Source organism: Dermacentor silvarum, chromosome 2 (genome assembly GCF_013339745.2).
Source record: "Dermacentor silvarum isolate Dsil-2018 chromosome 2, BIME_Dsil_1.4, whole genome shotgun sequence".
Taxonomy (NCBI): domain Eukaryota; kingdom Metazoa; phylum Arthropoda; class Arachnida; order Ixodida; family Ixodidae; genus Dermacentor; species Dermacentor silvarum.
In genome coordinates, this window is record NC_051155.1 from 179497577 (window position 1) to 179523702 (window position 26126).

Here is a 26126-nt window from a genome sequence, read left to right on the forward strand (position 1 = left end):
AAAACAGTATAGCCAGGTATCCATCGTTACCTGGCCGCGACATCGCGCGAAGGTTTGGTCGAAGCTTGCATTGGCGGTTACACCGCGGTAGGTCGGTCGGTCGGTCGGTCGGTCGTTGATGCCATGACGCGGCAGCGGCGGGAGGACAAGGTTACGCCTGGCGCGGGGGCGGGGCGCAGCGGGCGGTTGTCGACCGGTGGTGGCGGTGTTCGGACCGCGAGCGCGCGGTGTGTGTGTGCGCGCGACGAGCAACAGCAAGCAGCAGCAACAGCATGCAGAGCCCACAGGAGGCGGCCGGCAAAAGGCACATTCCGTCTCGGAAGGGGCCCCAGCCGCGTGCCATATTTGGCACGGGCAGCCGAGGAGGCCGAGGGGCAGGAAACTCGAACCGCGTGACGTGGGCGGCCGGCGCAGGGGGGCGCTAGCGGCAGCCCCGGGAGAGAGACCCCGAGGAACTATCTTCCCCCGGCGTCCAGACTCCAGTCGTCCCAGGGCGTTCTCAACGAGTGGTCCAAGCTCCCCTGACCGTTCAGTTCTCAGCGAGCCGAGCCGCAACGAACACCAGCCAAGATGGAGGCCATCAAGAAGAAGATGCAGGCGATGAAGCTGGAGAAGGATAATGCGGTCGACAGGGCAGAGACCGCGGAAGGGCAGTCCAGGGAGGCCGCTCTGCGCGCCGAGAAGGTACGGAGTGACTTCAGTGCGCGACGCGTTGAGTGTGTTCACCACGGCCTTCGCGAAGCCAGAGACCGAAACAGTGTCCTTAAGCTTGCACCGTGACATGTGGGCATCGGCGAGGGTTTCTTGTAGATGCGAAAGCAAAAGTGCCGGCATGCTGCTTGTCCCCTGATTCGCGTGGTCAGGAGGCGGCGGAGCGAGGGATAGAAGTTCACACGCGGCCGCTCGTGCATGTTTCGGCTTTCGCCAATCGCGGATCTCCCGTGAACGCCCCCTGTGCCGTCTCATCGTTCTTTTTGCCAGATGTGCAAAGAGGCATTAGCTCAGACTAACTCATCAGGATGTAGGACGTCAATGTAAGTTGTCCCTGAACATTGCTGGTGCTGTCCTCTACTGGCTGGCATAGCGAGTAACCTTAACTGTAGTACTAGTCGCTAGATCTCGCACGAAGAATGCTTATTTATTTTTTTAGAATTTTGCTCGTAAGTTTAGATCGGACTGTTAATTCATAAAGCGCTTGTGACGTAAGGCAGTGTTTTCTCCGAGCGACCGACACTGAATGGTCAGCCACTGCATGTGAGACAAAAGTATTGCTCTTGTCGGTCGAGTACGCCCAAAACAAACAAACATAAGGCGGCTGGGATTTGAACCTGAAACCATGCTCGGCTGTGGAGACAGCACACAACCGGTGCTTCCGAGTTGAAAAAGAAAACAAAGAAAAGAGGAGGAAGGTTAACCAGAACATTTAGACATTTAGACGTTTAGGCCCTCAGTTCGGGGCTGTAGAGCTAAACGAGCTCTGTTCGTCGGACCTAAAGTGGCAGATAGAGACGGGAGGGCGGACGAGGCGTCCCGGCGCTCCGCTTCTCCCGCGGATCTATTTCGGACCTTCTAAATTCGGCGCCGGCGGACCTAAACATGGGCACGCGTCCTGGCAAATACCTTTTCGGGTTCCCCCGTGGTGCTGCGCGCGCCGGATGTGACGTCAGAGCTGTCGGCGTTCCTGACCCAGGCGCTTGTGGATTTCCGATCCGATCATCGCGCTGGAAACCCGAACATGCGGATTTTCTCCCCCCTCGCGCAAATAAAATTTTGCGGCTGCCGGCACTTTCGCTTTCGTAAGCTTGTCGCTGAATTGGCGTATTTCGATGAAAGCACAGTCGCCATAGTTGACGCGGATACATCTCATGGTCTCTCGTAGTCTGTATAGCTAAGCGTAGTGTGCTGTCAGAAAGGTGCGGCTCTGTTATTCCATGACGGGCACCTTTCCTTCGCACAGCAATGATAGGAGATATTTCATTGCAATTTGAAATCAAAACAAAACAAAAAATACCATTTCTGTAGTAGGATGAACACTGGTTCACGCGGGTGAGCTTGTTAGCTTTTTGTTTATTTATTTCACTTTCATGCTTTGCTTTTCATGATTTGAGAGAAGCTTCTTCGAAGCAGAAAGGAAAAGAAATTGAAGTGTATAGTCTTGTGCAACCGACGCGTCACAGAGGAGTTGCAGTGCTGTCCTGCCACTACAGAATATTACTGACATACGAAGGGTGCATGCTGCATTCAACGTCAAAGATAACAGACTTATATCGTACAGTTGTTGCATTGTCTTTCTTGCGGACGATAACGTAGCACGTGCTATAAGCAGTGCAAATCGGGAAATCCCAGTGAGGTCGAATGCGTGCTGCATAGATAATCGTACCACACAGACAATACACACACATTCCTTCGTATTAAATTCCGTCTAGAGACGACAATTGTGGTAGTAATTTTGCGCATTCAAATATCCCTCAAATCTGGCTTATTTTTGCCTTCTTGTGTCCTTGTCCACGTTAACATCAGTATTGCAAGCGAAGAAATTAAGAAAAAATATAATTTGGCTTGTAACCAAATGTACGCAGCTTTGTATATATGCCCTTCATAGTGTGCCGTTCCCATCAATCTGATGTCCAGGAGTACAGTACAACATAGTGCGCTATAGCACAAAACGGAGGTACGTGATATGTATATATTTGCATAAAACATGCTCGTGCTACTACTGCACTATGTTTGTATAATGAACAGCACTAATGTGCACGGCCCTCAAATTTAGTTTTCAAAAGTGACCTTCACACTCGCCGCGGTAGCTATGTAGAGCTACACGGTAAAATAATTTACACTCTTGAAAGTGAGTAAGGGTGTAAATGTGTCTACAACTCACATCCTTACACCAAAGGGGTGTAATGGTGGATGTAATGGTAGATGTAATGGTGTGATTTACAGACACATTTACACCATTATTCAATTTTAAGTGTGTAGATACGTTTACACCCTTATTCACTTTCAAGGGTGTAAATTATTAAGTGTAAGGGTGCGAGTTATAGAAAGATTTACACCCTTATTCACTTCTAAGGGTGTAAATTATTTTGCAGTGTATATCATGCTGCTGCTGAGCCCGATGCAGCAGATTCGATTCCCGGTCGCAGCGACCGCATTCCGAAGGAGGCGGAATGCAAATTCACTTGTGTACTACTTAAGATTTAGGTGCATGCGTTAAAGAACCACAGGTGGTAAAAAATGATCCGTAACCTACCACTACGGTATATCTCATAGCCATAGTGTTGTTTCGTGACGTTATACACAATGAGTCAATCAAACGATGGACGATGTTCTCTCTGAGTTGATTCTAAAATTTTCCGCCTCGATGGTCGCAAGGCGAGTTGGGCCAGATGTCATCAGTGTAAAAGGGGGGAAAAAGAAAGAGAGAAAAAAGATAAAGAGATAAACGATGCGGCTAAAGAAGCAAACACATGTGCTAAATGTTTCCTCCCGCATGAGTCATTCGCATTTGATTAAAGCAGAAAGCCTGCGCTTATTAAACTAAGGACAAAAAAAGAGGGGTGGGAGTGGTGGTGGGGGGTGTAAGAAAGAAGACAGTGTTCACAACCCGCTTCTAGAATTGAATGCGGCCGTGGTTTAACACAGCCCGACTTTCGTCGATCACGCTGCACGTGTAATAACTTACACTTCACCAAACATGGCGACCAAATGACCAAATATGGCGGCACTGCTAATTAGGCTCCTGTTCCTAGAAAAATAATAGTGACTTAATGTAGCAGAACTTCAGAGCAGACACATATTGCTGTTAAAGAAAAACGTTCCGAAAGCGTTATTCATTCGTATAAGCATTCGCTAAGCTCACAAGCAAAAACACTAACCACCGTATTCATAAATGCTTCGTAACTTGAAGCCCGTACTGTAGTAGTGCACCAAGTTGGGCTAGTTGGGTGAAGTTCATGTTGGAAAGGTTTTAACTGCGCTAGAAACAGGAACAAAGGAGGACGAAAAAGACATCACGTGCGCAGCCGTTTTAATCTGCGCACGTGGTGTCTTTCTCGTCCTCCTTTGTCCCTGTTCCCCCCCCCCCCCCTAGCGCAGTTAAAATATTTCCAATTTCAAGCCCATGGTTGACTTGATCTAAATGACACAAGTTGGAATCAGCTAGCGCAAGACAGGGGTAATTGGAGATCGCAGGGAGAGGCCTTCGTCCTGCAGTGGACATAAGTATAGGCTGATGATGATCACGACCAAATGACGCCTGCCATGAACGTGCCCAAGACGCTTATCGCGTTTCCTTCGGTACGTTCACGGCAGGCGTCATTTAAATACAGTCAGGCATCGGCTTCAAGTTAAGATGTAATTATGATTACGGGGGTAAGGCCGCGCTTTCTGGGTCGTATACCTCCGTTTGAAGCCGAGAATGCGCCCGCGGTCAAGACGCCGAGAGCGTTGTACGTTGCGTTCGCAACGATATACCTTGCGAACGCCGCAGCACATGCATTCTCAGCTTTGACTGCTGAACCAGCTGGACACTTGTCTCACGTGCAGGGTCATGGTGTATAGCGTTCCATTCAAGAACAGTGCACGTGTGGCAGCGCTAGCATCCACCGGCAGAGCGTGTGCAAAAGTCGACGCTGGCAAAACGTAATACACGCCGAAGGAAATGGCGAGTTGTGCGTGGAAGTGCGCTCCGCTAACCGCGTGCCTTGGACGGCGCGTTGTTCCCTCGCAGGCTGAAGAGGAGGTGCGCAGCCTTCAGAAGAAGATCCAGCAGATCGAGAATGAGCTGGACCAGGTGCAGGAGCAGCTGTCCCAGGCCAACAGCAAGCTGGAGGAGAAGGACAAGGCTCTGCAGGCCGTGAGTATATATGATGCATTAACCATGGAGTTTCTTACAGAAATATTTACCCCCGCGAGCGCGACGACTCGCGTTCGTGTTGCGCGTCCTGTGTAGTTACATGCGCACTGTTGCTGTAGAGCAGTGATAACGGCATCATTAATTGTGTGTATCTCGGAGTACGTGGGTGACAGGTGCAGGACTAATGAGTATGGAAGTGTACGCGAAAGACGCCACAGCGCGAATACCAACGATAGGACGAACGTGGGTTGTCTGCTCGTATCGTTTAGACGTTTTTCGTTTATATTGCGTGGGCTAAGGGATATCATATGTGTACCTATCTAAGCGGCAGTAAGATCTAAATCACTACAGCGTTGCAGTTTTAATTTTGAAATGCAGCCGGATGTCTGTCGCCATCCTATTTTTAGCGCCGACTTAGCGAAAGAGCCGACCAAGTAGCACCGAACGCCTACGACCAACACCTTGCTACTAGCATCCGACCATATAGTTCGCCGAGGTTGTTGAAGTCGTATTAACGACAGTTGGGCTATTTATAGCATGTGGACGCGTTTCTGCAAGGCAAAACGTCCACCATGCGAAACACAAAGAACGCCGAGCTATCCGATAAGTGGGGCGAAGCTGATATACACCGATGAGCAATCCGATGAGCAATCCTCTTCAGCTCAGGCTCAATGTCCGCTTCGCCCAGCGCAATCGCCTTCTTTCGTGAGTCGCAGTTCCCAGGAGAGGGGTGAGATAACCACCTCCTTCCGTGCATTGCGCGTTGACACTGCAACGCGCGCGGTCGCACTGCATGCTGCGTGGTGGGAGGCTTCCCTCGGAGGAATGTCCGTCGCGCCATTTGCATGCATTCCACAGCGGCGACGGGCGCGCGGCGTTCCGTGCGTCTCGGACGCCGCGTCCCTGAAACGGCGAAAGCGTCGCTAACCCAGTTCTCCTCGCGGGCCCGCGGCCGCGCTTGTCCGAAGCGAGCTGCTAGCACAAGGGCGCCCCTTTCACGCCGAAAAACGACACCGCCGCGTGCGACCGACGCTCGACGTAAGTGGGCACGTGGCCGCGGAGAAACATACGCGGACCCTGCAGCTTCTCGGTCGCGGCGTCAAGCGCGACGCCAGCAAGACGCGCGGCGTCGGGCTTCTGCGGTGGCAACTGCCAAACCTGTGCGCTGTCTGCGATGAGACGATAAGGACCCGCCGTTCGCTTCGGTTCCTCGTTTTCAGCATCGCGGCTAATAGGGCTATCTACGCGAGCTGCTCCGTGCGCACAAAAGGAAGAAAACTGCGACGAGACAAAAACAAAATAACAGGGGAAAAAGCTGCGCCAAAAACAAGAGCTCCCCCTAACCACAGCCTGACTCGACCGTTCGGCTGCAGATTTTTTTTTTTTTTTTTTTTTCCCCGAAGGCGTCCTGGTGACTTTAATTAAGACTCGCGCCGAGGTTACTATCACCAACTCGAGATTCGATTCACCATGTCGCTTGGTAAACAGCTGCTGAACACCACAAAGTGTGGTGCTGCATAGTAGAATGCAGTTTAATATACAATCGGCACACACGTCATCAGTGCTCGAATAACTAAAAAAACTGGTGTATGTTACGCGAGTTACGACAGAAGACGGTAAACTGCTTGGTACCGTATAGCAGTGGCACGACTGGTTGCGTTTCGAGGTGGTTTCAAAGAAACGTGGAAACCTTTTGCCCAATAATTTCGTTGGTGATTTTGGTGACAGTAAACTGAGATCAAACCACAATCATTAATTGGACAGCGACTGACTGATATCCCTGAGGTTAAACCTCAGTCAAGCGAGCTATAAGAGGGCGTTCCTATAACAAGATGCAAATGTTCCGCGGCGGGACACCTACGTGGTGAAGCCTCGTAAGACGCCCCGTTGCCGAGCCACTGTCGCGTATCACCAGCGGTGGTCCCAGTGTTGAGAAACTTCCGTTGGCAATTTGCAATTCGAATATCAGAGAGCGCGTATAAGGCGTCAAGATAAGGGTGCTTCGTCAAATTAGCCTCGGGGGTTCGCGGGCCGAATCGTACAGTACATGCATGTATGTACACGTATACGGTGTCACACTGACACTGTTCTGCGGTATTCCTCACCGTAGTGAATACTGGGACACTCCAACGCTTACACTTTTTGGGTGATGTGTTATGCTGATATATGTGTTATGTTGGTGTGAATATGCTGCGTCCTAATGGTCATTATCGTGCCTGTAACATTCTATGTATTTCGTTGTTATGGGGCTTGGGCGTTATTGAGAATTTGCAAGCCGTGTTTGTTTCGTGCATTATCAATCATTACCGTTTAAAATTTAACGTTAGAGGAACAATATGCCACGATGGCTTACATAGTCTCTAGATTATGTAAGTCAATGTGGTATATTGCCCTATAATGCTGAATTTTGAACAATAATCATGTGTCACAAGAGTCGCAGCACTAAGGCCAAAAGCAATTCCAAATAGCCACGTTCAAATGAAAGCAGCGCAAGCACTATCCGTTCGGTCATGCCACGTGCTAGAACAGATCATCAAATAATTGAAGCATGTAAACCGCCAAAATTACATTTGAAAATGTAGTGGCTGTAGAGAGCGCAAAAATGCTGGACAGACAGGGAAAAAAAAACGAATGAAAAGCTTTGCAGGTGTTAGCTTTTCTACTTCTTCGAAAATATATCGCTATCTGTAGCTCGCCGACTCCAAATAAACGGGCTCGTTCTAATGACTTGTTTATTTCTCAGCGCATGCATGTCAAGACCACTTTTCAGCGAACGGCAGTCTGATTCATTTGCGCCACCGCCAGACGTCACGCGAATATGTTTAAGTCAGTTTCCCAAATACATTTCAAACAATAAAATTTAAAAGCCCGCCTCAAGGTAACCTGAAAATGTCACAAGGGAGCACGCGCGCGCGCGTACATTCGTACCACTCGCTACAAATACACGCACACAAAAGTTTTGTTTTGGGAACTAAAGTTAAAAGCGCGGAAAAGTACAGCAGCTGCTACTGCAAGTGAAAGCAGTATGTCGACATTACCGCTTATGGCCGTTTTCGCGATTCAGGAAACATAATTGTGACTAAGGTAACTTCTATGTCAAGTAACTATATTTCCCGCGCGCGCGCGTCCGCGCGACCGCTGTACGCACGCGGCCTCGCCCATCACGACCTTGTATACATGCGCCGCTCGGCGACTTCGTCCACGTTAGGCCTGTAGCGGGTGTGTATCCCCACCCAGTTGTCAGTATTTCGGTGTTCGAACTTCAGCAGTCAAGATGAGCGCCGTCCAGCAGGGAACGTTGCTAGAAGTGCTCAAGAAAAAAATGCGGGCCATGAAAGATGAACTGGAAACCGCGAAAGAACAAGCAGAGGACGCGCAATCACGGGTGATGGAAGAAATCCGGCGTCGTGAAGAAGTGAGTGGCTAATTTTGCATTGTACAGCCTCTACGGGTGCCCGAGGATCGTGTGTTTCGGAACCGTGGGCGTCCGTACGGCTCGACCTGTGGTTACGGAGCACGTTATTAAGCGTGTTCGCGCTATGTAGCTTTACTTCTACTTTACCGAAACCTTATAAGGACCGAGTTTGTAACCCACATTACGCAAACGATCCCGGTCCCGCTGTCGTTGTGTGTTATTTTTCCCCCCTTCGTAGTTGCGGACACCTTGCATACCACTGTTAGGACACGTAGTACACGTAAACTTTGTGTGTTTTGGCGCATGTCGTAGCTCAGCGTGGTGATTACGCTGCGTGTAGCACACTTTTTCGGTTTGTTTTGTGCAAGTGCCGCTCCCCGCTCGGCATCCGGTGCGGTATTCTAGTCTGACCGACCTTGGAGGAGCGCAACATTGCGCTCGCGCGAAAAAATGTCGAGGAAATTAAAGCGTTCCGATACCATCGAATACCCATTGGCTACCGGCGGTGGCCCGCCGTGGCCGGCTCTTCACCTCCCCCCTCCCATCGCAACCCCCACCCCACCCCCCTTCCACACCGTAGTGCTCCTAAGCTGGTTTTTACGCTCGGTGTATGTTCGACCCGGAATTTGTGGCCGGCCGGTTTTTAGAGTCACAGCGTTCCCAACCACAGGCTCACACATGCATGTCCTGAACGCCAGTTGGCTGCCTCATGTCATTCCTGCGCACGGAAGTCAGTTTCCATGCGCATAGAAGCACAGAATGCTGCTATGCCCCCCTCCCCCCCTCCGGTGATCTCGCGGTCACTGCGAGTAGAGCAGAGCGCATTTGGTTGTCGATCGTTATTTAATACCTAACGACCGCCCAGTGCACGCACTTGTGCGTTTCCGTGCCGTACTTGTCGCAAGTGAAATTTATGTCCGCTGTAGTAGGTCCGGCGTCGCTATGCAACCGCTGCTCCATCCCTGGATCGGTCCTACCTGTTCGTTTGTTTGGCTTGTATGGCACAGCACGGCTTGAGACGCGACGCCTGACTTCGATTGTTGGCTCCCCTCGTTGTCTTTACCACATAGTTCGCTGCCAGGCTACGCGCTAACGTCGAATTATGTGCGACTGCAAGGCGTGGCATTTTGTAAAGCAGAGGCATTATCCTGCGTTAAAATCATTATGTGCGCGGCTTAACGCATGAAAAGTTATCGGATGTCATTAGTGTGCTCAAATTGAAGGGCACCATCGGTTATGTAAATGTCGACAGACAGTAACTCCACTTTTCTCTGCAAGTATGTCTGCTTGTTATTCAGAATAGTTGCTTTCAAATGTCAGAAGGCCTGCTGAATTCAGTGAATTGCATTAATTCCATTGATGCTCACAATTTCATCGAAGTTTGCACCTGTGGAGCGAAACTACTATGCTCAGTAACTTGAGTAAGCAAGAGGTTTTGAAGCGTTCCTTTGGCATCAGGGTACTCATTCCTCATCGTGTTTGCAGCAGTCGCTGAGCAAACTGAACAGCATTTTGACTAACAAACATGAACTCACAAGGTAATTAGTTTAGCTGATTATTTGTTATGAAGCACAGATATGGGAAGCACGGCCAGGCACAGCTGCCTTCTGAGAGAAACTATAAGGAGTGCACTCCCATTAAAGCTATAATAGACAGATTGGAATGCTATCTACAATTTATAAATTGTCTTTGCTATTACCTTTTAACCTTACTTCTATGTTGTAAATCTGCTGGTGTGTACCAGAAACAGCTAGAATCTATATAAGTGGTGTACCTTTCAGGTTCTATTTGCTTCATTTATTTGTGAGCTTCCCATTAGCAACGTATACAACTTGTTCTGCTACTGGACGTTGAGACTTGAATGTTTAATGCACTTGTCATAAATGTCAGTTTTCTTGCAACAGAACAAATAATTGCTTTGTAAAAACTTTCTATTATGCATAAATAACCTCGGAATTAGCTGAAGAGATTTACCAAGCATTGATAATGTGCAGTGAATGAATTGCTTCAATTTTAGGCTGCGCACATTTATGTCATGGTGCTGCTTTATGAATTGAAGCAGTAGCAATATTATGGGAGCCTTAAAATTGAACCAATAGCTTGTCACTCACCCAAGCTGTATTATTGCATTTGCTATAATGTGTAGTGATCAGCAATACTTGGACCGCATGGTGGCTGGCCTTTTTTGCGCCACTAGTGAATGCTTGGTGATCGCTGAGGGGGCCGAATGCAGTCACAATCCATCACAAAGGCACTCGCTTTCATTTGATACAAAAATTAATTAGGTCAGTGTCCCCAGCACCCACTGGTGGCGCAATAAAGTTCCGGCAGCCACGCACTCAGAGTATCACATTTCAGTCGCTGAGCACAGTACTTCTCGCCTTGGAAAAAAATTGTGTCACTAGAATGGACGCTACTGCTACATATCAGTGGCATGAATTTGGTAAGGTAAATGTTTCTTCTGCCATTAGCGAAATCTGACTTCCATATGCGGACATGAGACTAATGGAATTCTCCGTGGATATGCTGTCATCTGTTATTTTTAATGTGGCCACTCCAAGGCAGTTTTTGCTTTGAAAAACTTCACTACATCTGACAACGCTACTTTAAAAATGGTTGTCAATAGTTACTAACACTGATACTTCTTGCATAAAGAGTTTGGCACGTTTTGCCAAATCCCGTTCTCTGACATAATTGAAAGGTCATTAAAACAACAGAGCATTTGTGCATTTCCTTTTATATTTTGTGTTCGAAAGAAAGATGGTTATTTCCTTTGTCAGCATGCTGTCCGCTCTGCAAAAACTCAAACCTGAATAGATGAATGGTTTTCATCACTGGAAATCAACATGCTTGTCTTTCACATTCAGTCACTGACTGCAAATTGTGTGTTTTGCACAGGCTGAGGCTGAGGTTGCTGCCCACAACCGACGCATCCAGCTGCTGGAGGAGGACCTGGAACGCTCTGAGGAACGACTCAAGATTGCCACCCAGAAACTGGAAGAGGCCTCCCAGGCGGCTGACGAAAGCGAACGGTACTCCAGACCTTAAAGCTTTGCTTTCACCTTTCTTTTGTGATGTCTGAGGTGCTACACAGTGAAAATACGGTTGTAATCACAGAACAGCTTAAGAAACGGGGAGTGAAAAGTGTGCATTGTTTCACAAGTATGAGTCTGGAGAGCTTTAGTACTGTTTTAGTTTTATTTATACAGGAAAACATCTTATAGCTAGATCTCCCGTCAAATTCTATTCAAATTGTGTAAAGAAACTTGAAATCACCGGTGGCACATATTTGATTGAATATTTGTGCTTCCTTTAGCTCCATGCACTCAATAGGCTCGAATTGTTACGAGCTAGTTAATGAAATGTATAGCTTTCACTGTTGCTTCCTCAATTCTGAAATCAGATAGTCGTACATTTTCTTTGTCAGCATTTTGAAAGGATTTGAAAATTTTGTTTATAACATAGCCAAATCTAAAAACCAGGGGCATGAACTAGCACTCCCAGTCTGCCACAAGGTGGAAAGAGCCGTGGTTTCTCCACATCCATACACTCTTACTGGTAGCCGAAAACCTGTACCTAATTCTGTGCAAAGTTTGAAGTATGGAGGAGTCTAAGGAAACAGTCCAAATATTGAGGCATTTTGGTGCAGAGATAAATGATCTGCGAAGAAAGTATGGTGTTGATTGGAACATTCTGGAGGTATTGCAAAGCTCAAGTACTTCGCTTTCAGCCTTTTGCAGCAGTGTGTCATGACCAAAAAATTCTTCGAATAGTGCTGTCTTCATAACATAGTCAAGGCTGCTGGTGAGCCACTGCATTCATTCCTTACTATGGTCTTATCTACTATGCTGTCAAGTGCTAGTCAGGCTGCTATTTGTAGCAGTATCAATACTCAAGCGATGTGTCTTGATTGTTCTTACTTCATACATACAAAATTGTTCTCTAGAGGTTGCAGTTATATTTGTTATTTGGATAAGTACAAACCTGTCACACTGCGCCTGTGCTCCTATATGTATCATATGTGCCAAAGACATGCATGGCTTGTCAGGATCTTCCTTCTTTCTCTGGCATTCCTAAGAAAGAGCTTGCCTCATCAGTACATATATTCAGCATTTCTCTGTGCCATGTACAAAATTAGCAAATCTAAAGTCTTTTGTTGTGTAGAACACACATGCTGTTGAACTTTTGCTCACTAGTAGCACTACCAACTGATTTTCTTGTTGTCAATTTCTTGTTGTCCACACCACATTCTTTCATTCGGTCATGGCCAAAAAATTCTAGCTTTTGGGAGCGGTTGCCTTCCTGCACAGTAGCACACCGCTTAAGTTGCCACAGGCTTAAACCTTTCATTTAGGGAAATTGCATACCAGTGTTCACTGGTGCTTCTGCTGCTCTCAAACACGCATTACTTTGCTTATCAAGCATCCGCAAGGCACTGGAGAACCGCACCAACATGGAAGATGACCGGATCACACTGCTTGAGAACCAGCTGGGCCAGGCACGCCTCATAGCTGAGGAGTCTGACAAAAAATATGAAGAGGTGAGGCATCCAGGCCGGCCATAGCTGACCGCGCGGCCTTTTTTCTTTCTCTCTCTGTCCTCGCGAACAGCATGCGCAAAATGCTGGAGCACAGGAGCATCACCGACGAAGAGCGCATGGACGGTCTCGAGGGGCAGCTCAAGGAAGCGCGCACGATGGCTGAGGATGCTGACAGGAAATACGATGAGGTGACTTGGCTCTGGAGAGAGTGGAAGCGAGGCATGCTGTGTGCTTCTCCACACCGCCCTCTGCTCCGTGTGACCCGGGCTGCCGTGTGTGCTGTGCCTCGGAGTGTGCCCCCCCTGCAACCTTTCGGCTTCACCCCTAACAGAGCCACGTTCACCCTTGTTTCGAGTTTGCCGCACTCAGCGATGCACTTGTTATAACATGGTTTGTGGGTTCGCACCCGTTACCTAGTTAACTGTTCCACGGGGACTGTAGTAGTGAATCTTTACGTGCATGGTCTTCTACGTCGTTCTTTGTCAGCGAGCTGTTTCAAAGTGGGCCTTGCAAGCAAGTCCACTTGGTAGATTTAGACAACCGTAATCTCGTTGTGCTTTTCTGTTCTATCTGCCCTTTGATGGCAATGCAATATCAGTGGTTGCCGTGAAGGGCTGTTTAATGTGAGTAGCTAGAGGTCTTCTCTTTGTGTATGTGTAATTGCAAGACTTAAGAACAGCTCTTGCTTGAACAAACTTTTGCTCAGTGTTCGTTTATTAATCACAAATACTTGAGCAAGTGAATCTAGGTGTATATAACTACTTATTGCATTGTATATTTGTTCTTGAGCATTGTCAAACTTAACTTGGAATAGGGCTAGCATTTAAACCCGCAAGTTTTGCAGCACATTGCATTTTTCCGTTACTCGTGCTAGTGTGCATTTAAGTAGTTGTGTGCGTCAAGAAGACATACTTGGACTAATTGCCACTGGGTTAAATGTTTGTCTCCGCTTGGTTTGGCCGACACACTTACGTCCACTAACTCTGCACGTCCCTCTGTGTTCATTGTTGTGATTTAAACTGCACAGTTTTGAGCAATGGCTTTTGATGCTTGCATTTGCAGAAGATGATTCTGTAAAGGTTATCGGTTTGTTTAGTTAACAAAGAGTGTATATTCTTACACTTGCTACAGGGTTAAATTAATCTTCATCGAAAGCTGCATGTGCGTGTTCGTTAACCATATCCCGATTTACAAAAACCGTGTGCCTGCATGGTGAAAGTATGCATCTTGAACAGTTGTAGGTAGTCTGTTACTTACTCATTCTAGCTGACTGTGTTTCCTTGTTTGTAATGTCGCATAAGACAATGAGGCATTCATATTTAAATATTTCTGGAACTATACTGGGTACATGACTTGACCATCTTGAAAGTTTTATATTAATGTGCGTAGCTTCACATTGTAAAGATACCGTTCAAAGATTATGCTGTTCAAAGCAATACCAAGAAAGCTGACAAACTCCTAACGTTCAGACATTCCTCTTACTCTGGTTTTATCACTGTTTTGAACCGCTGCTTGCTTGCCTCAAAAACCATTGCCAGTCTTTTACTATGCACCTTTTGCTGCTAAAACTGAACTTTATCGACCAAAATCGTGCGTCAGGAAAGATTAGTGATTGTTCCGGGGGGGGGTTGGGTGAGTAAAATAGAGCTACATTTTCTACATCAACACAAAGCAGCGGTTGCAGTAGGTAGCGGAACATTGCGGCATCTACCAAGACTAAATGATCCGTGTGTGTGTCGCCGCACCCCAGGTGGCCCGCAAGTTGGCCATGGTTGAGGCCGACCTCGAACGCGCTGAGGAGCGTGCAGAGACTGGTGAGACGTAAGTGGTTCCGCACGACCCCATCATGTGTCTGCCCAGTGTGTGCGAGTGCTTGCGGCATTGACTTGTGTGAGAGTGCCTCGCGTGTGGTACATGTACCTTGCTCTGCCACTCACAACTCTGCCGTGTGTCTGCTCTTCCCCCATTCGCCACCCTGACCCTGTCTTCCCCAATGATCGCCCCTGCCATCATGCAACGCAACAACGCATGTGCAATGTGTGTGGTGGCATGCAAAGATGGCACGCCGCATCGCCCTTTTGGAGGCTGACCTGGAAAGGGCCGAGGAGAGGGCCTCCACGGGCGAGAGGTGAGGCTGTGTGCCACACATCCCTTGTTATTTTAACCTTCTGCAGTCCTCCATTAATCGTGGCTGTTGCAAATACTCAGTTGTAATTGTGGCCATGTATTCGGTTGCTCTAGTTGTTGTAATCCTGTGAATTATAGTCTGTTATGTCACTCGCCTTGCCTGCATTCAGTGTCTAATGCCGTTTTTAAGTGTAGCAACACAGTGAAAGGGCTCTTGCACTAAATTTAATTACCTTAGTTTGCACATCTGCAAATTTTTGGTTGCACAAAAGTTGCCAAATGTGAACATTTTCGCAGCTGGCAAGTGCTAGCAGCTGCAGCCATTTTTTTTTTTTTCTTTCTTTCCAAGTGAGGGATTGCCGCACAGCTGAAATGTTGCATAGTGGTTGGTCTTAAACTGTGTGGCTGAGTATTAAGTGGACACAAATAATACATGATTAAGCTTCAAGAGAAACGTCTGATTTACACAGCAACATTTCATTGTGGTGTTTAGTATAAGTGGTGGGGTGGCTTGTCATAGCTTTCGTGTAGTCTCACACTCTTGAAAAGAATTGCTACAGAAAGAAGATTCAGTCCTGCAAGCACTGTAATGTGGAAAAGATTAAAATATTAAAAATCGAAGGTGTGGTATTAGGAAATGCATTTATATAGCCTTCGTCTGAGACATTTTCACTGAGACCTCTGTCGGGATCTTGTACTGACCAATGGTTTTGCCATTCTTGATTGGGGCATTTGAGTTGTCACAGATCCAGGTATGTGTGCTGCTATGTAGGCCAAACTGTTCTAAGAACGTTAAATGCTGTAGGTGCTGGCAATCACTAAAATGCACTTATGATGAGAGCAACTTTTTGAGGAGGTGCAATGCATATATTAGGCAAAATTTAACTTTTTCAATTCAATGTAGTTGATGTTTGTGCTTTATACACCTGTTGATAGTCTAACGTTACCTTTGTTCAGCTTCAGAGCTACTTTGTTGGTTGAAACAGTGGTTTGTAGCAACTCCACATTTAGTAAAGCTTTCGTGATAGTAGCCATCTTTCTTGAAGCCAAACTCGATTATTAAAGTGGGATTCTGCGGTTACAGGGCAGTGGCGTATGCCCAACTCCTACAGTACATTTTATGTGGGATCCACTCTCAGTGATTGTAGTACAAGTTTTCACTTACCTGCCTGAGAATGGTGAAATGCATTGCGACATAGAGCTGGACTTATAATGTTATGTGGTTTGGTCTTGTTTTGCTCCTTGGTAACAAGGCTTGTCTGCATTGTCTAAAGATGTACTTAGATTTAGGTGCACGTTAAAGAACCCCACGTGGTCCAAATTTCTGGAGTCCCTCACTACGGCGTGCCTCATAATCAAATCGTGGTTTTGGCACGTAAAACCCCATAATTTTTTTTTTTGCATGTCTAAAGAATTTTGCATAACTTGCTGTGCGTATTACTGACTTCTTTTGCATGTTTCTAGTTTTGGTAGCTTTTTAGTTGGGATGCACTCTAATGGCCAAAATAGCTTATGACCATGGCAGCTGTAAAGAGACATTGCAAATACTTAACTTCTTAGACATGCTTTCAAAGCGAGCAATGCAGCCCTCAATTTTGGGTAGTACACCAGGACCGCCAGCCATAAAGAAATTTAGTTGAGTGTATAGCTGCTGTAGTCCCTAAGCTTTTGCTGCCAACAGTGCAGGCTGTGTGGAAATGATATTCTTTTCTTCCCCCCTTTCCTTGGTTACTTACACAGATGTTACTCTTGTAGTTTCAGTGGGCATTGAGAACTACTGTCACCAAACTTATGGAGGGCCCATCTAGCTATAATAAATCTTGTATTAGCTTCATTTAGATGCAGTGTTATTACCATTGAGCTTTTCCCAGAACGGAGTTTTTCTTTTTTCCGCAGGCGATAAGGGAATGGAAGTCTGCCTACTTATATAACTACTTGTCATAATCAAGATAAATTCCTATCACTACTTGAAAACTACCTACGTATTTCCCAGATATAAACTATTTGTAGCATTCTAACGTTACCATTTCCTTTGTATAAAGACATTGATTAAATCCTGTATGACATATTCATTCACTACGTGCGTTTCTATCTTGGCGGGCACTTTGTAAGTCCCGCATTAAATAATTGCTTCATTCATTATACATATCATAATCTATGTGCTTGTTAAATCATTGTACGCGCAACTACACCCTTTTGTTATTACTCCCAATTTATATTTGTGACATGTTCAACCTTTTTTACACCCGCGTAATATACTTATATGTATGCCCTTCCTGTTAAAATCCCCGTTGGGATTGGCAGTATGTCTGAAATAAAAATAAATAATTCATACCTTGCGGGGAACGGTATGGCTTTTCATTAGTACCAACTGGCCTTGACATCTTCAATGGCAGTGGCCACTGTGACTGGCCACTTTTCATTGACCACTGTGACCAAGTGTAACATCGCTCATGATCATTTCGGCGCCATCTTTGTTCATTCTCATAAAATTGCGCTCTTGTATCCTCTTCAGGATTACAGAACAATTTGGTGCACAGCCCGCTAGTTTATTCAAAGTCATAGTTTTTCATGACGTTCAGGGCAAAGGTGCTGCTCATTAGAGAGATGTTGCCTGCTTTATTCATTATTTGCCTACAGGCCCACATTATTTTTTTTTGCAGTTTTCTTTTCTAAAGTTTTTATTTCTTCCTTTGTTCCTTTCTTTCTATTTTTGGGGTACTTTCGAAGTTGATATTTCAGTCTAACCACTTTTAAGATTGATCTATACTCCGGGCCTAACAAATGTCGGTCGCCTCACTGTGCCTCACTGTGCAACTCTTCTGTGCAGCAAAATTGTGGAACTTGAGGAGGAGCTGCGTGTCGTCGGCAACAACCTGAAGTCCCTGGAAGTGAGCGAAGAGAAGGTAATGCGCAGTCATCATGAATTGGGACAGGGATGAGGAATGGGGTCTGTTCCTCCTTGGTCATGAACAAAAGGCAGTTCTTTACCTGTGCATGGTAACATCATGGTAACATCAGGCTCTTGCTTGGTGATCAAAATTTGTTTACAATATTGAGACATGATGTTAAGTTGCGAACAAAATTTCTTTAGACTATATAACATTGTAGAGCATTGAACTGATCTTGAATTGGCCAGTTAGCTTGGCCAGCTGTACATTAGAAAAATGTTGTATTTGTTGCACTTTGCACCAAATAGGTACTGTGCAGTATTTGCTTTCTTAATCATTATGCTTAGATTTTGGCTTGCTAGTGTTGTTATTGATTATGTCAAATTGTGATCACCATTTGTCTCAATAATTAGCCAGCTAATTTTATATAGGTGTCATTGCAGCTTAACGTTTTGCACACCTACGCGCAGATGCGGTATTTTGTAAGGATTCTTTTCCATTGATTCTAGCTTCATTGTTCATTGCACCAACAACTCAATGTTGGAACAGCAAAACGAAAAGATACAGAAAAGAATCGCTACAAAATATAGCTCGAGATTCTTGTGCCAGATCTCTTGGCGTATGTTTTTAATAACAAACTACCTGACTACGTTCAGCTTGAAATTGAAAAAAGTAGCAGCCACTGGGCCTTGGGATTCACCGCTCTTCCTTATGGCTTTTTGCACCAGTCTTCAGCTGGCAGACATTGCGGCAAACGTGAAATCCGGGAAGTGTGAGCGTCTTTTCTTCTTGTGGGTGACATCTGTCACCCTAGCAATGCTTAGCTTCTCTTACATTTTTTTTAATATATATATTTTTTAATCGCCTCTCGTTATCGCCTCTAATCCTGCAATCTCTGTCTTTCGGGACTTTGGGTGGGGTGTCGTGAACCACAGGCCCAGCAGCGTGAGGAGTCGTATGCGCTTCAGATCAGCACAATGACTGCCAAACTGAAGGAGGTAAAGTGTGCCCCTTTTTGCGTTCTAACTTTGCTGCGTGTGTGTGTCTCTTTCTCTTCGTTCTCGTGTTGCCGCTGGGCGCTGGGACGGACGGTTTAGGCCCTGCAAAAGGAGGAGACGTACGAGATGCAAATCCGGCAGATGACCAATAGGCTGCAAGAGGTACGCTTACTGCTAGCTTGCCCCATGAGCGGTTGACCTCCCTCCAACCCAAATCCCTGTGCCATCGCGAATGCCTGTAGTTAGCACTCATTTGTTTTTCTTGCACACCCCTTCGTCTTGCTCGATACGTTTTTCTTATTCTTCCTGTTAGGGTTGCAGCCCTCGAGTTACCCCTTTGTAGTTGGCGTTGCCAATTCTTGCATCCAAACTTAGTCACCTGCCGTGTAAAATCCTTACCATTCTCAGTAGCACTGTAGTGTTGCGTGCCACGGACTAACTGTGAGTTCTTATTTGGTGTTATTTCTTTTCTTTTTTTTTTTTTTTAGGCTCCACTTACTAACGGTACTAGAATTCCTTTGTGATCGTATTACCTCTGCAGCTCCAGAGTGCACTTTTATTTTGTAGGAGCATATGTGCCACACTTTGTTGTATCACTGTTACCAAACCTGCTTTTGTAGTTGTATTAGCAGCAGCACTTGCTGTGGTCCTCCAATACAGCATTCTTTTCAAATTGTTAACATAGTCTGTAGGGCTAGTTGTTGCATGGATTCAGTATGCATCTTGGGACTGGTGTGGAGGAACAAGGAATGAAGGAAAATATGGGATGAGAACTGAGGGTTGTTCAGCACTCATCTTATCTTTAGTTTGCCCATATCTTGTTCTTTCGTCCCAAGATGCACCTTGAGTGTCCACGTGTTTCAGTTGTCCTCGTTTCTTATACTTTTGTAATTATGCTTGCATTTCCTAAAGCAATTCTTGCGTTGACAGTTTTGTACGTGTTGAATACTATATGACGGTGGTAGTAAGATATTTAGGGTACGCAACGTGAATCGTTTTTATTCTCGGTGTGACTTAGAGGACTCTACGTTATCACCTAAGCTTCAAATTTGTTTGATGCAACAGTTATGGGCTGCCAGAACTCTGTATATCAGCTAAATGTAAATGTAGTGATCTAGACTTTATATATCTACCTGTCCATTTGCGTCTCTCGGCACCAGATTTCTGGGCAAGTGCATTATAGTTCTCTCTATTATGAGTGTATACTTGCATGAGCTTAATGCAAAAGGCTAACTAATGTTGAGATTTTCTTCTAGCTGTTCTTTGTATTCAGGAAAAAGATTTGCAAGCTGAAATTTGTCATATCACTGAAAACATTTGCTGCATGCACCAGCATGGTCATCAAGATGGGTTCACGTGATGTCGCAAATGTCTACCATATGAGTGCTTAGTGATTGTCTCCGCTACACACAGGCCGAGGCCCGGGCTGAGTTCGCCGAGAGGTCAGTGCAGAAGCTTCAGAAGGAAGTGGACAGACTGGAAGGTAAGTGCTCGTCCAAATATTGCATGAAATTATTTCTCTTTATAAGCATGCCGTCTAATGTATTTGGTTTGCAGTGGTTTCCCTCAGTGCATGCAGTGATTAACACATGAAAGTACAGGAATATGGGATGGCATTTCAGAGTGCTAATGAATGCTGTTTGGGAAGAGCTTAATGTGCAAGCATAAATGGTGTGCATTAAACTTACTGGTACAAGTTGTGTAAGGTTTGATATTGTAGTCGTTAGATATACTGATAATAGGAAACTGACTTGGGAAAACATTAGCATCAGTAAGTGGAGCTCCTGTCTGATCATGTACATCTAAAATTTTCTAAAACAAATATCTCAGATAAATTATAATTCTTTTTTACGGGACTAATCTTGGACCGATAGAATGTGCCCCTGGCACTTAAGCGAATTTAATTATTGGGATATTGCAAGACACCATTTGCACAGTGTTGGTCAATTATCTGTGTTCCGTCAAATACAACTTTGATCAAACAGTTTAGGATAGCATTCTGTCATTACGACTTAAATTTCTTGCTTGCACATCGTGTGTACTCCCTGCCAGAAAACATTCTTCTCTCACCGTAGCTGGAATATTCCTCTGCCTTCAATCATTACGTTACGGTGTGACGGGGGTGGTGACATACCGCCTCGTGGTGGCAAACCACCGTAGCATCAGCAGTTGGGGCGAGGGTGTCGGGAGAGCCATTGTTGAGCAGGAGCTTCTGTTGGCACACAGACGAGCTGCTTGTGGAGCGTGAGAAGAACCACATGCTCCAGGAAGAGGTGGAGACCACCCTGAAGGACCTGCAGTCCATGTGACCGGGCTCTCCGGCGCCCCGCTCTGCCTGCCACTGCTTTCTTCCCCCCTCTGTACAGGTGTGACTAACCGCAACCCCCCCGTCCCCCCCGACCCCTTAGCACCTTGAGTGTGTTGTTAGCAGCACCATTATGCACAGTACACTGTTACTTAGCCACCACTACAGCATTTGCTGCTTGAACAGGGCTCAGACCGTTGCAAATTTAGAATGGCTAACTTCTGGTGAGCGACCTTGTGTAGGTGCCATAGATCGACTATTGGATGACGCACCCGCGTTGTCTTGGTCTGCAGCGTTGTGTGCCTGACACTTTTAATGCAGGCTGGATGGAATATAAAGTGGGATGTTGATTTAACAAAGTTACGTACCCAGGCTGCTGTGCTGGTAAATAACTGCTTAAGACAGAAGGCCTTTAGACTCTGGAAATTGGGCTGCTGCCAGGAAACCAACGCGGAGCATAAGAAATTTTTGCAACTGCGCATTACTCGTATGGTTTACTTGAAAGCAGTTTTTGATTGCTAATTTCAGTGCAAAACCTAAAACATAGTCGCTGAAGCACCTTGTGTTATTTGTAATGCCGGATTCAAAGAATAGTTTAGACCATCAGATGTTGATAGGACAGTTGTTAGAGGTCCCTGGATAAGCTAGAGAACAGTTGATGGTGTGATAACATGCCTAACTATACGTGGAATATTCACACAGCTGATGCTGTCTAGTGTGGACTCTGTGTGAAGGCTAATCCTTATTGCACTGTTGTTGAACCATGGTCATCACTGGGTTACAAACAAGAGGGTATCAGACACTGCTAGGAAAATTGTGATCTTTATGACAAGAAAATAGGAAAACAGAAAAATGCATTATATAAAAAGTTTTATGAAAATGTGGTTCAATAAGTCAGTTTGGCTGTATGTCATTTACAAGGGGTCTCATGCTACTACCTACTTTTTGCAATTAGAATAAATGCAAGGCCATGTGTGGCTTGTAATTGTAGCAGTCATGATGCCAGAATTAAACAGTCATATTGGCAGGCATTGATACTAGGCTTTGTGCATTCTCTTTTAAGCTTTCATTGTTTATAGTTGAGGCTAGGTTAGTTTTACATTTTATCGTAAGTACTTATTAATACCATCATGGAGGGTGACCAGATTGTGCAATTGGTGGGCCTCTTGGTCTTAAGACGATAGCCAGTCACTTTAACTAAATATGTGTAGTCACCTCTTTGTGAACCATCGCTTGGGGCTGTTAGAATGCAGTCATCATGTAGGACAAAATTCTTTTTCGTAGCAGGCCATGCAGTCAGGGTGATTTTGTTTTGCATTCTCATTTCATTGTGGTGTAGTTAGCTGTAGTGTGGCTGTACGAGGCACGTCTGCAGTTGTGGCTTGTGGTTCTGTGCACGTGCGGTGGTGACACCAGGTGGTTGTGGGTTTTGCTGTCTTAAGGTTTGCGGTGATTAACAATGCTTGGGATATGGAGCTAACTGGGACAGATTTACAGCATTAGTGCTGCATTGAGGTGCCTTGCTGTTCCTCTCATCAAAACCTAAGATTTTGTGCACGTTTGCAAACAGAAACACAGGGTGTGGCAGTAAGGTCTGGCTTTCAAAGAGATGGCGATAAAAGCCAACAATATACTGTGCCACATCACTTGTTATGCCCATTTTCATTTTGAGCAAGGCACCTGTAAAGGATTGTTTGGTCAGTTAACTGCATGCAACATGAGCATTTGTGAAATTTGCTGTTGTCAACTGTAATACAATGAAGGATTAGATGTATGTGTTGTGTTGGGTGTGTGCCCTAATATTAACCTCAATGTGTTGCATGGCATGTGTGAATGTCTAATTTAGACAGATTTTGCCATTCTATACAAAGGTAATCTGTTTTCTATTTTGTATTATATTGAGCAGACGTATGTTAGGTGCACTAGAAGCTCGCACCTCTTTGCGCACTTTTTCCTTGTTCTTTCTTAAAGTATAGTCTTTTACCATGCAGTTTAGTATGTAGTTTCGTCTGAAGATGAGGATTGCAAGATATTGAATGTGACTAGTACTACCGCCCATTTTAGTCTTGATATGAGGACTTGCCTCGTATTCACTTGACATAATCTTCCTAATGGAAGGCAATGCCATGCCTCAAGTGTAGTAGGCACTGTGCTTCAGTAATTATTCCCGGCGATTCATGCTATCGGGGTTTGCTTGACAAGCACTGTGCCAATTGTGTGCCTTTGTAGAGGGACACTGAAAGGGTCACATGATGAAATAAAGGCCTGGGAATCTCTGAGAAGCATTATTGAATCTCAGTGACTAATTCAGCTGAGGCGTGGCTCAACTCTCCACTCTGTGCTATTGAGAAGTGGCAAGTTGACGCAGTCTTAAATTTTACCATTAGTTTGACACTGTTGAGAAGTAGGCAAGTTGACGCAGTCATAAATTTTGCCATTAGTTTGACACTGTAGGTGCAGCAGTTAAAACACGAGCAACAATTGTTGCTCTTCGCTAGTTTTGTACCCTCTTAATTTTTTTTTAATGTGAAACATGAGTGTTGCAAACAGTCGGCTTCTGCAGAAGCAACTTGTCAGAATATGTGCGTGCCTTTTAGCAGGTTTGCACAACCTCCTATAAAAAAATTTTAATTCTGTAGAAAGCCATGGTCCGACTCTTTCTTTCTTTCTTTCTTTCTTTCTTTCTTTCTTTCTTTCTTTCTTTCTACACTAAAGTGCAGGCTGTTGAATGTATACCCCATTTCATACTTGGCTGCCCGCGCTGCTGAAGCTATACAAATACTAGTCAGATCATAGAAGTCTCGCTCCACACATTTAACAGTGCAGATTATTTTTTAGCAGTGGCTACTTCATATATTACACATGCAATTTGTGGACTTAAGGTTACATCAAATTACATACTATTTGTGTGCCTTAGTGCTTAGAGTATGCGACTTGCATATGTTTTGGTCGCAAGCGCAAGCAGTGCGCTGCGACTGCTGGCCACAGAAACATATACAGTGGAATCTCGTTGATGCAATTCTGCATATTATGTTTATTTTTATTTTCCCGATAATACGATTTAGCTGGATAATACGTTGGATGATACGATTTTCGGATGATACGCTTTATTTTCCGGTTCCTGTGGAGATTATGTCAACGAGATTCCACTGTAGCTCCACTCGTTCAGTAGTAAATAGGCCCAGATCTGTGATGACTTCCGTGTAATAAATACGTCGTATTTCAGGACATAATAATATAAGACTTAATGTTACATCAAATTACATATGTGTACCTATATCTTTCTTTCATATGTGACACACTATTTCTTGGTCGCAAACGTGAGAGGTATCTCTTCATAGCATTGCCTGCTACATATGAAATGGGGTATAGGAATAATAATGTGCACGATATGTCATCAGAGGCTGTGTTACTACATGCAAAACTTTAAGACCTGCGACAGGAATTTGATGCCCTCCAGCCTCTTCCACGGGGTATAATCTGATTGTTATGTTGCCATGCTCGTGCCCACCCCCTTACAGACGAGCTTGTCCAGGAGAAGGAGAAGTACAAGGCCATCTCGGACGAGCTGGATCAGACCTTCTCCGAACTCACTGGCTACTAAGCTCCACGCAAAGGGACTGGCGCCACCGTTGTTTCTACCGCTGCTCTGCCAACGTTTCACTCTCACTTCGTCGTTGTCGTTGGGGGGTTAGGCTAGGACAGCAGGGGGACACAAAAAGAATGCCTTTTATCCAATCAGAGATCGGGAGACGGGGAGAGGGGCCTGTTGTAACCCGCCGCCTTGTCCACCCGAATTGGCCCAAGACAGTTGCCGCTGTGTTTTCCAGCGGCCGTTGTCTCATTGCATTGTTGGACTGGAAGGTTTGGGAAGGAGCCACTGTTTTCTTCTTTTGTCCCCTGTACTCTTGTTACGTCACGGATAGACAGTGCCTCTCCCCTCTCGCCTTTCTTTTTCATTGACTGTTCGAGACACCAACCACACATACAGACACAGAGAAGAACTAGCGCTCTTCTTGTATTTTTTTTTTCTTCAGCTCTATGCATTTTCCCCCCTTTTTTTTTCTTTAATTTTGGCAAGGTTGTAAGTATTTTACATCTTGTTTTCCTGCAGATGCGAGGATGTGTAATGAGTGCTCCCATGCTTTTTTTTTTTTTATTGGGATGGGAAAGCAGAGAGTGTTAAGTTTTGTGCCTAGGAATTCGAGGAAAGTGTTTTTTTGACACGCGCTATACTCTGGACATGACTGGATGCCCTAGCAGCATTGCCTGCATCTTGGGCGTGCCAGCCATTTCTAGAGCAAACAAGGTTGATTGATAAAACCAAAACTGCCAAGCAATTTGTATGCCAATATATCTGGTAATAAAAGAAAACCATATTTAAAGGTGCTCTGGCAAAAATGGTGTCTTCATTTTGTGGTTCTCTTGCCCTTGACACTGCACCAACATGAAGGAATTGAGATCATGCAAGTGAAAGTAAGCAGAACAGGCGTAAATGCCACAGAAATATACAGTGCAGAATAAAATGTCGTAGTTTCACCCAAAGGCAAAGCATCGATTGCGATAGTACTTGAGAGCTATACGAAGGAAGGATAGTATTTTTATCACCGGTATAAACTCGTAAACATTCACTTCCTAACTAAATTAACAGTTATGGCATGTCACATCTAATGTTCATATAGTCCACTATTCATGTACCACTAACAAGCCATTACCATCGTCTTGGCGCTCTTTGGCCACATCTGGCCCTTGCGCCAATAAACCACAATAATCATCATCAATCAACAATTATGGCATAATGCGCACACAGGTGAACAAACACGTCCCACTTTGACTGCAGACACTCGCTGTCAAAATGCTGGCGTTTTGCAGAAGCAAATGAATTGACCTTTGTGCTGCCTTTCGCTTCAACGCAAAGTAAGTTGCGAGGACACAGCACACACGAAGCTATCAGCCCTCGGCGCACCTAGACTGTACTCACTGCAGATCGCTTTC

The 26126-nt window shown here is 45.4% G+C and overlaps 1 protein-coding gene across 12 annotated transcripts; it reads left to right on the plus strand.

Annotated features, from left to right (window-relative positions):
• Window positions 1-459: 459 nt before the first annotated feature.
• Window positions 460-24967, plus strand: LOC119442221 (tropomyosin). Of its 12 annotated transcripts, none has more exons than XR_005190064.2 (10): window positions 461-684; window positions 4730-4855; window positions 11169-11302; window positions 12881-12998; window positions 14561-14631; window positions 17768-17843; window positions 18764-18826; window positions 20240-20309; window positions 21053-21192; window positions 24653-24787. XR_005190064.2 is itself a non-coding variant. In XM_037707013.2 (9 exons), exons 1-9 carry the CDS (start codon window positions 571-573, stop codon window positions 24733-24735), a joined length of 855 nt encoding a protein of 284 aa, XP_037562941.1. In that variant the 5' UTR covers window positions 460-570; the 3' UTR covers window positions 24736-24967. The 12 variants fall into 12 exon arrangements, 8 of the variants coding, with proteins under 8 accessions (XP_037562941.1, XP_037562939.1, XP_037562940.1 ...); XR_005190063.2 differs by lacking the exon at window positions 18764-18826 and adding an exon at window positions 18926-18988 and having other exon boundaries at window positions 462-684; XM_037707013.2 differs by lacking the exons at window positions 12881-12998; window positions 14561-14631; window positions 21053-21192 and adding exons at window positions 12693-12810; window positions 14868-14938 and having other exon boundaries at window positions 460-684; window positions 24653-24967.
• Window positions 24968-26126: the final 1159 nt, after the last annotated feature.

Excerpts from the sequence above, each read along its gene's own strand:
- LOC119442221 (XM_037707013.2), top strand. The coding sequence starts at position 571 with ATGGAGGCCATCAAGAAGAAGATGCAGGCGATGAAGCTGGAGAAGGAT. Across the intron at positions 17,844-18,763 it reads TGGAAGTGAGCGAAGAGAAG|GCCCAGCAGCGTGAGGAGTC; the intron begins GTAATGCGCAGT and ends CGTGAACCACAG. Across the intron at positions 20,310-24,652 it reads GGAAGTGGACAGACTGGAAG|ACGAGCTTGTCCAGGAGAAG; the intron begins GTAAGTGCTCGT and ends ACCCCCTTACAG.